At 36.7% G+C, this 10,228-nt stretch overlaps 1 protein-coding gene across 4 annotated transcripts; it reads left to right on the top strand.

The window, feature by feature from the left end:
- The first annotated feature begins 803 nt into the window (after positions 1–803).
- LOC114297071 (actin) lies at positions 804–4,508 on the top strand. Of its 4 annotated transcripts, none has more exons than XM_082917390.1 (6): positions 827–1,069; positions 1,781–1,833; positions 1,920–1,989; positions 2,483–2,876; positions 3,397–4,010; positions 4,115–4,508. In XM_082917390.1, the coding sequence occupies exons 3-6, from the start codon at positions 1,930–1,932 to the stop codon at positions 4,178–4,180; spliced, it is 1,134 nt and encodes a 377-aa protein (XP_082773516.1). In that variant the 5' UTR covers positions 827–1,069; positions 1,781–1,833; positions 1,920–1,929; the 3' UTR covers positions 4,181–4,508. The 4 variants fall into 4 exon arrangements, with proteins under 4 accessions (XP_028097231.1, XP_028097229.2, XP_082773516.1 ...); XM_082917389.1 differs by having other exon boundaries at positions 1,719–1,833; XM_028241430.2 differs by lacking the exon at positions 1,781–1,833 and having other exon boundaries at positions 804–1,069.
- The last annotated feature ends 5,720 nt before the right edge of the window (positions 4,509–10,228 follow it).

The following is a 10,228-nucleotide window of genomic DNA, read 5'->3' as shown; positions in this document are numbered from 1 at the left end:
TTTTACCAAAAAACATACATTTTGTAAGTATAAATTATATCAAACACTCTAATATAATATTTAAAATTAAAAAAAAATTATAACATAAGCTGCACCAAATAAAATCATATTCCCATAGAGAAACTTTTTTTTTTCATAATTTTTTATATTTTTCATTCTTCTTCGTGATAAATTTAAGAAAATTTTGTTAGAAAAATATGAGAAAATTACCATTAAAGTGGTAGTTTTAAAATTTTATTACAAATTCATGAAAATTTTTATGATTTTAATATGAATATTTACAAAGTTTTATCACTTACTCTCCATTTATTTGGACAAAAAATATTTTTATAAAAAAATTTTCAAAAAATATTTTTCAAAAAAACATTTTTTTTTTAAATGTTCAGTGGTGGAGGTGGTAGGGCAGGAGTGGTGATGGTGGTGTGGTGGTGGAGGTGAGAGTGACACTGATAGTGTGATGACATTGGTTACACTCGAGTCCGAAAAATAGTTTTCGCACTTCAAAAAAAAAAAAATTGTCCAAATAAGCTTATTTTCCATTGACTATAGAAAAAAAATTAATTGACATTTATTTTTTATTATACCAAATACTAAAAAAAGCAAAAAAAATATCCTCCATCCAAACAAATAAAACGCTATGTTTAATTATTTTTCAAAATTAATTTTTGCTAAAAATATTGAAGAATTTACCAAAATTGAAAATACGTGTAATTTTGGGTTCCATATGTATGGAAAAGGCAATTATTAATTAACTTAATAATAGGAAAACAAATAAGTAGTACATAAAAAAAACAAATAAAAGCAGAGGGAGAGAGACAAAACAGGTGTGATCCGCGACGCGAGAGACTCTGCCTCTGATTAGCTCAAACACACTCTCTCTCTTATTTCTATCTCTCTGTCTGTCTCGGAGGAATCGGGACTCGGTCAATTCACCCCCTTATTTCACGCCCTTTTCTCTTTTAAGTCCTCGTTTCATTTCCAGCCTCACTTTCTCAATTTGCTTCGCATCTTTTCAATTCCCACTTCTCTCTCTCTCTCTCTCATCTCTCGCAAGATCACCAAAACATAGGTGAATTCTCACTAATCTTCGTTCGATTTTCTGTAGATTTGTTCGACAATGTGTTCGCTTTGTTTTCCGATTGAAGTTTTTCACTGATTTCGATACATGTAGATATAGTTATGTATGTATATATCGTAATCTTTGTTCAATTTTCTGTAGATTTCTTCGACATTGTCTTGCTTTATTTACCGATTGAAGTTTTTGACCGATTTCGATTCATATAGTTATGTATCTATCGTATTTAAGTTTTGATTTTGACCGATCCATCCACAAAATTGTATTATATATGTGAGTGTGTGTGCAAATTGTTTGATAATCAGTTTTTGGATTGGTTATTGGCTTGCACTACGATTTTGGTGATCAGTTCCTGGATTGATTATTGGTTTGCTGTATGATTTTGACGGATCCATTGACAAAATTGTATTTTCTCCCTCTCTCTCTATATATATGTATATATACATGTGTACGTATGTACATGAATGTGAGTGTGTAAATTGTTTGGTAATTGGTTTTTGGATTGATCATTCGATTTTGATTGATCCATTGACGAAATTGTATAGATTTGTATGTATTTACGCATGTATATGTGAGTGTTTGTGTGTGTAAATTGTTTGATGATAAGTTTGTGGATTGATTATTGGCTCGGATTGTGATTTAGAAGGATCTATCGATATAATTGTTTTGATATACGCATGTAAACATATCAATGCATGGATGTAGAAACATTGAAGAAATTTTGTTGAACCAAAGATAGAACCTAAATATATTCCGAGGTGATGCATCCTGAAAAAGAAAATTGTGATTTATCTCTTTTTTCTCCATTGACATTCTTATCGTTAATCTGTATGTTCTCTGGCAGGCAGTAGAAGATGGCAGACACCGAGGATATTCAGCCTCTCGTTTGTGATAATGGAACAGGGATGGTTAAGGTATCAATTGAAAAATCCCCTCTTTTTAGATTATTCTATTTTGGGAATTAGTAAGGTCATCTCTGATCCTTTCTTTCATCAGGTTTGAGTGAAATTTTGGTTAAAAGTTTGATCTAATTAGGAGTACTCCAAAGAGATTAAACAATTCCCAGCATATGTCAAAATCTTCTTTTAACCTTTTTTTGAACAAAAGAAAATCTTCTCCTATCCTTACTCTTTTAATGATTATTGATTTCATCGGATTTGATTAAAAATATGGAATTTGAAAATTTGATGAAGGATTTGGTTCTCACCTTGATTTGATACAAGTTTGATTAAAGGATTGGTGCTCATTTTTAGTTTTTTTTTGTATGAAGTTTTAATTTGATGAAGGATTGAAATGCCCGTGTAATTGATATCTGGTGTTGGATCTGAATATTTTGAATCGTGGTAGGTTTTCTCCTTAGAAATCACTTGTTACTTAATGTTGATTGCTAAACTTGTTCTCTAATAGGCTGGGTTTGCTGGAGACGATGCTCCAAGGGCTGTGTTCCCTAGTATAGTTGGCCGCCCACGTCACACTGGCGTGATGGTTGGCATGGGGCAGAAAGATGCATATGTTGGGGATGAGGCTCAGTCTAAGAGAGGTATTTTGACTTTGAAGTACCCAATTGAGCATGGTATTGTGAGTAATTGGGATGACATGGAGAAGATCTGGCATCACACCTTCTACAATGAACTTCGTGTAGCCCCCGAAGAGCACCCCGTTCTCCTCACTGAAGCACCTCTCAACCCAAAAGCCAATCGTGAGAAGATGACCCAAATTATGTTTGAAACCTTCAATGCACCTGCTATGTATGTCGCCATACAGGCTGTTCTTTCTCTCTATGCCAGTGGTCGTACAACTGGTAAGCTCATGTTTTGTGTCTTGTTTGATAGGTTGATTTAATATATAAGATTGGATTTCTTAGCAAAATTCTTCTAGTCAATGCCAGCTACAAGATTGGTCTTATTGTTGTTGAAGCTAGTAATTGAATCTTTGGTGAATCATGCCCCTCTTGATTATTGTAATCAGTGATTATTTGTTGTTTTTTGTATTTGGATATTAATGCATACTTCTGAATAACCAAATACTTATTCCATAAATTACCATGAACTATGACTTGAATTGTGATGTTGGTGTGGTGATGATAGAATGACAATGGCTATAAACAAGTTATTTACTAAACTCAAGTTGTTTGAAAACTTATTTCTCAAACACAAATTGTTTTAACTTGGTGGTTTGTTGAAGTTGTGAACACAAATTTAGGCCTAGTGTCGTGTTACCTGGATTGGAAAATATTTTGAAAACCCCTATGAATTGAGAAATAAGATGCCAAACCACTCGGGTATAAGCCATGTCTCATTGGGTATGTACTTCTTGTGCAGGTATTGTTCTGGATTCTGGAGATGGTGTCAGCCATACAGTTCCCATCTACGAAGGTTATGCACTTCCACATGCTATCCTGCGTCTTGACCTTGCAGGCCGTGATCTCACAGATGCCCTGATGAAAATTTTGACTGAGCGTGGCTATTCATTCACCACTACTGCTGAGCGTGAAATTGTGAGGGACGTGAAGGAGAAATTGGCATACATTGCCCTTGATTATGAACAGGAACTAGAAACTGCCAAGACAAGCTCGTCTGTTGAAAAGAGCTATGAATTACCAGATGGGCAGGTGATTACCATTGGGGCTGAGCGTTTCCGATGTCCTGAAGTCCTGTTCCAGCCATCTATGATCGGTATGGAAGCTGCTGGTATTCATGAGACAACTTACAACTCTATAATGAAATGTGACGTCGATATCAGGAAGGATCTCTATGGAAACATTGTACTTAGTGGTGGGTCTACCATGTTCCCTGGTATTGCTGACAGAATGAGCAAGGAAATCACAGCGTTAGCACCTAGCAGCATGAAAATTAAGGTGGTCGCTCCTCCAGAAAGGAAATACAGTGTCTGGATTGGAGGTTCCATCTTGGCATCTCTCAGCACTTTCCAGCAGGTGGGTTTTCTTTCTTTTACACGTATTTCCTCTTCACTATCCATTTCCAAATTTACTGTTTCCAGTGTTCTTAATGTGAGGATTGGTTTTGATTTCAAATACAGATGTGGATAGCAAAGGCAGAATATGATGAGTCTGGCCCTTCAATTGTACACAGAAAATGCTTTTAAGCGAGAAAAGGATATCTGGACTGAGTACTACTCTATCGTGGAAAGAAAAAGTTGCTTGTTTTCTTGTTCTTTGGTTAATTTTCTTTTCTTTTCTTTCTTTATTCTCTCGTTATTCTAATATCTAAACAATGACCTAAACGGGATGTTTGATTCCCAGAATTTTTCCAATTCTTTGATTTTTGTTTTTTTTCTTAGCAGTTGAGAAATATTTGTCCTGAACGCTGTCAGCATCGTGTTAATCCTATCGTTGTTTTCATAATTGTGTACCTTTGTTTGGGATTGTTTGATGAATGATGAATAATTGAAATCAATAGGTGCTTCTCTTCAATGCGAAGTGATCTCTAAGTGGTTTGTTGGTAATTCTGCGTCATAAAATCATGTTAATGCTTGTTTTTGTATGAATGATTCTTGTTTCAAATACCTACTAAATTGAATCTGAACCTCTCATATTTTCTGTCATCATCCTCCATTGTTGGTTCAAAATACTACTTTCCCTTTATTTCTGTTATTTTCTTAGCTGAGAAAATGAGGGATGACCAAAATATTTTTCTTTTGCTTAGTAAGTTGACAGATACTTTCAGATAGGAAATGTAATTCATGTGATTCATAGTTTGTTTTGTGGTCGGGATTAATGAGTGAGGGAGAGAAATGATTTTTTTGTTGTGGGTTATATATCTAAATGTTATTGAGGGTTAAATTTGGAAATTTGGAAATTTGGAAATTTTTTATGGTTGACATCAGAGGACAATCCTTTTTATTTGGTAATACATCAGGACAATCCTTTAGTTGAAAGAGTAAATTATCATTTGTAAATTTTTTATGGTTGACATCAGGACAACCTTTTTTTTTTTTTTTTTTTAATACACTCGTGGAAATTTGTTTAAAATACGAATTGCTATTTATAATTTGAAAAATTACAAATATTTCCCTGTCATAACTTTTTATTTAACAGAATTAATTGAAAAAGTGAAATTTCTAACTGTTCTCCTATACAATAATAAAATTATCTAAATTTTTAATTAAAATAAAATTTTAATATCATTAAAATCTATTAATTAACTTGATAATTTATGAATAAAACATGTCTATTTGTTATGAAATTGAAAACGTTAGGGGGCATAATGTAATTTTCAGAATCATAAGGTGTAATTCCTAATTTAAGTAAACCTCAAGGGGTATGTTTTTAATTTACCCAAAGTTATTTTATTTGATTTGACCGGATATATTTTTTAAAACTTTTTTTTTATTTGTATTTTTTAAAATTTAAGGGAGTCAAATGTATTTGTTTTAAATACTTTTTTTTAGATAGGATAAAATCAAAACATTACGAATTAAACAAAACATGCATCTAACTAGACATAGGCCCTGTTTGCTTATAGCTTATAACTTTCAGTTTAAGCTGATTTTCAGTTTATTCTTAAAGCATCTCCTGCCCCACTTAAAGAATAAGCTGTTTTCTGACTTCCACAAAGCTATAAGCTATAAGCTATAAGCTAAACCAAACACATCAAAATAGCTTAAATTAAGCTGAAAGCTGAAATAAGCTGAAATTAAACTGTACCAAACAGGGCCATAACGAGACATTGAGAGCGGAACTTCTTCCATCAAAACACACAAACCAATCGTGAATGTGATCAGCCTTGCTAGATAGTGAGCAACCTCATTCTCAACTCAACAAACATTAGTAACATGTAAGAAGTAAACGTGTTAAGAACTTATCGAATCTCCATGATTATAGGTCCAAAACTTGCCAATTCAGAATCAGCCCCCAAGATAACATTGATCACTATTAGAAATCCCCTCCAAATGAATTGCATCTATGCCGAGATCCCGAGCAAACCGAACCGTCTTAAGAGCACAACAGCCTCTAAAAATTCAACATTTTTAATCAACTCAATTTGTTCGGATGATGAAGCTATAACACACCCCAAGCTATCTCCAACAACCAGCCCAAGACCGGAAACATGTTGAGTAGCACCCATAGCCCCCATAGAAATTCGTCGAGAGATTTGAGAATAAATTTGAAAAGAGAAATAGAAAAAGTATATAAAATTAAGTAAAAATGTAAGTATATTTGGTTCAAATTTTACTTACTTTTTTAATTTTCTTTTTCAAATTCTTCTTAAATCTCACAACTAAATATAACGTTAAGGAGGTGTATTTGCAATTTAAAACAAAAATGTTTAGGTGCCGTTTGGTAATACTTACGTTTTTAGTTTTCTGTTTATATTTACAAAAAATTTAAAAATTCAAATAAAAACTTGTTTGGTAAAATTTTTGATTTATAAATCAGTGGTCTCAGTTTATAAATTTGGCCAAAAAATGAAAATACAAAAAATGTGTTTCCGTTTTGAGTTTTGAGTTTTTTTTTTTTTTTTAACCACCCAACGCTAGTCACCACCCGCCACCATTTTCCACCACCGCCTTCTGCCACCACCACCCACCCACCCCCCCACCACCACCTGTCACCACCACCCACCTGTCACCACCACCCGCCGCCACCACCCACCCCTCGCCACCACCACCACCCACCCGCCATCCACCCGCCACCACCCGCCACTACCATCCACCGCCCACCGCCACCACCTGCCACCTACTTGCCACCACCACTTACCACCCACCTGCCACCACCATCCACCACCTGTCACCCATCCACCCGCCACCACCACCCACCACCACCACCCACTCGCTACCACCTACCATCTGCCACCGTCACCCACCCCCCCACCCACCACCACCACCACCACCACCACCACCACTTGCCACCACCCACCATCCGCTATCCACCTACCACCACCACCTACCACCCGCTACCACTACCACTACTACTACCACTACCACCCACTCGCTACCACCCACCGCCCGCCACCATCACCCACCCACCCACCGTCTCCCACCGTCACCACCCGTCTGCCACCACCACCCGCCATCCGCCACCCACCTGCCACCACCACCCACTCACTACCACCCACCACCCGCCACCTACCCGTCACTACCACCCACCCACCACTACCCACCACCACCCGCCACCTACCCGTCACTACCACCCACCCGCCACTACCCGCCACCACCCGCCATCCGCCACCCACCTGCCACCACCACCTGCCACCGCCGCTACCACCACCCACCTGCCACCACCACCCGCCACCACCACCACCGCCGCCACCACCACCCATTCGCTACCACCCACCACCCACCCATCACCGCCACCACCACCCATCCACCACCACCCACCACCACCACCAGCTTCCCACCATCCATCGTCACCACTTTCTACCACCGTCTTCTGCCACCACTTGTCATTTCTCACACTTTTTTATATTTTTAAATATTTTGTCAATTACCAAACACGTTTGTAGTTTATGTTTTTCTAAAAATAAACAAAAAATAAACAAAAACCAGTGTGTGTTTGGTAACGTTTACGTTTTCAGTTTATATTTACAAAAATTTTATAAACTGATTTTTGTTTATTTTTTGAAAAACATGAACTACAAGCGCGTTTGGTAATTGACAAAATGTTTAAAAAATTTTAAAAATATAAAAAAGAGTGAAAAGTGGCAAGTGGCGGCGGAAGACGGTGGTGGAAAGTGGTGACGGTAGGTGGTGGGTAACTGGTGGTGGTGGGTGGTGGCGGGTGGTTGGGTGACTGTGGCGGTTGGTGGGTGGTAGCGAGTGGGTGGTGGTAGTGGTGGCGGTGGCGGTAGTGGTGGCGGTGGCGGTGGCGGATGGCGAGTGGTGGTGGTGGCAAGTAGGTGGCGGGTGGTGGTAGTAGGTGGGCCGGTGACGGTGACAGGTGGTGGTGGTGGCGGGTGGTGGGTGGTGGTGGCAGGTGGGTGGTGGATGGCGGGTGGTGGCAGGTGGGTGATAGGTGGTGATGGTGGTTGGGTGGGTGACGGTGGCGGGTGGTGGGTGGTAGCGAGTGGGTAGTGGTAGTGGTGATGGCAAGTGGGTGGCGGGTGGTGGTGGGTGGTGGCGGGTGGTGGTAGTGGTGGGTGGGTGACGGTGGCGGGTGGTAGGTGGTAGCGAGTGGGTGGTGGTGGGCAATGGTAGCAGGTAGGTGGCGAGTGGGTGGTGGGTGATGGTGGTGGTGGTAGTGGTGGTGGGTGACGGGTGATGGTAGCGGGTGGGTGGGTGACAGCTGGTTGGTGATGGTGGGTGGCTAGTGCTAGCAGGTGGTGGATGGTGGTGGCAGGTGGGTGGTGGTGGGTGGTGGTGGCGGGTGGTGGTGGCAAGTGGGTGGTGAGTGGTGGTGGTAGGGGTGGGTGGTGGTGGGGGGGGTAGTGGTGGCGGAAGACGGTGGTGGAAAATGGTGGCGGGTGGTGGCTAGTGTTGGGTGGTAAAAAAAAAAACTGGAAATTCAAAATGGAAACATATTTTTTGTGTTTCAATTTTTGGCCAAATTTATAAACTGAGACTATTGATTTATAAATAAAAAATTTTACTAAATAAGTTTTTATTTAAATTTTTAAAATTTTTATATATATAAATAGAAAATTGAAAATGTAAGAGTTACCAACCGGAAGTGTTTTCAACATTGAGTGGCGTCTATTTTCTTGCAACTTGTGTACGTCCATTCTCAAGCAAATGACCAAAACACCACAGTTAATAATTTATTACCAACTTGTTAACGACTTCAATCTAAATAATAATAATAATAATTTGTTAATGATCCGTTCAAAATGGAGTGACTATCAAACAATTATGGAAAATTTACCCATAAGTCTTAATTTCTGAAAAGTTGAATTATTTAATCTTAAAAGTTTTCTTATGCTCCATTTAGTCCCATTTGCACAGCAATCTAATGTTCGAAACATTAATCTGATGTTCGAAATCTAATGTTCGAAATATTAATCTGATGTGTTGAAATATTGTAATAGGACCTTTCAGTCTATAAGAAAACTTTTAGGACTAAACAGTGTATAAGTTATTAATTTGAAATTTATTAGTGCATCCTCCAACAATTATTGTTTGCTTAAAATATCAAAACTTTCCTTTTAAATATTTATTTTTTAAATAATAAAATTTTTGTACGTGTTTATCAAGATCTATTAAACAAAATTTATATTAAAATTCTCAACTTTTTTTTTTTTTTTGATTGATAGAAATTTCCATTAAGATAGGAAAGCCAAATGACGCTTGCAAAGAAATCCAATCCAATAAAAAAAAAATTACACCAAAAAAAAAAAAAAATTCAAAGAAAGCACAAAGTAGAATTTATGAATATATCAAGATGCGAAGCTCGTATTGCGACGCAGAAGTTGATCATAAGAGTTTAACAATAGAGCAAGTCTGAAATAAATACACATGTTACATCCACAGAAAGGATAGCCTACAAACAAAGCACTAATGGAAACTATGAAATTTCTCAAAATTGTGAGAGTCACAGTTTCTAATCGATGAATTTCTCAAAAAGTTATGAATATTCCCATTTTAAAAACTATGAACACCATATATACCAATAAATATTCAAGTATAACTCAATTATGAGAAATTTCTTGGTCAGTTTCAAGTATTTGGGATCAATATTTTGAGTTTTTGAAATTGAGAAATCAACAACTTGAAGAAAAAAATAAATAAATAAATAGGGAGAAATTTTACAGTTTGTGAAACTGACAATTTTTTTAAAATTTTTAACATAATTTCATATATAATATGGGTCTTATTTAATAGATCTCAATAAATAAATTTAAAAAAGATTAATGCATAAAGTAAAAATTACTGTAATTGAAAATTTTTAACACAAAAATAATTATATGGCATGTTTACCAACAACATTCATGGACAAAATCCTCAAAAAAATAAGTTAGACAATTAAAAATACTTTCAAGTTCACAAACATTCACAAAATGTTTTTTTTTTTTTTTTAAGAATATTTATCTTAAAAATTACCTCAAAACTAAACTGGATGATGAGATCCCTGCAAATACTTTTGGTAAATTTTCTAAATATGTTATAATAAAATTATGATGGAATTCTTGTAAGTTTTTTTTTTTTTTTTTTTTTTTAAATTAAAAAAAAAAAAAAAAAAAAACCTTGCTTGAAAAAGCC

Source organism: Camellia sinensis, chromosome 3, assembly GCF_055761805.1.
Source record: "Camellia sinensis isolate YWXY chromosome 3, ASM5576180v1, whole genome shotgun sequence".
NCBI lineage: Eukaryota > Viridiplantae > Streptophyta > Magnoliopsida > Ericales > Theaceae > Camellia > Camellia sinensis.
This window is presented reverse-complemented; position numbering and strand designations above follow the sequence as displayed.

What these genes read in the sequence shown, in the direction of transcription:
- LOC114297071 (XM_028241430.2), top strand. Translation starts at nt 1,930, where the DNA reads ATGGCAGACACCGAGGATATTCAGCCTCTCGTTTGTGATAATGGAACA. An exon ending in TGCCAGTGGTCGTACAACTG is followed by an intron (nt 2,877 to 3,396) that starts GTAAGCTCATGT and finishes CTTCTTGTGCAG; the next exon opens with GTATTGTTCTGGATTCTGGA. An exon ending in CTCTCAGCACTTTCCAGCAG is followed by an intron (nt 4,011 to 4,114) that starts GTGGGTTTTCTT and finishes TTTCAAATACAG; the next exon opens with ATGTGGATAGCAAAGGCAGA.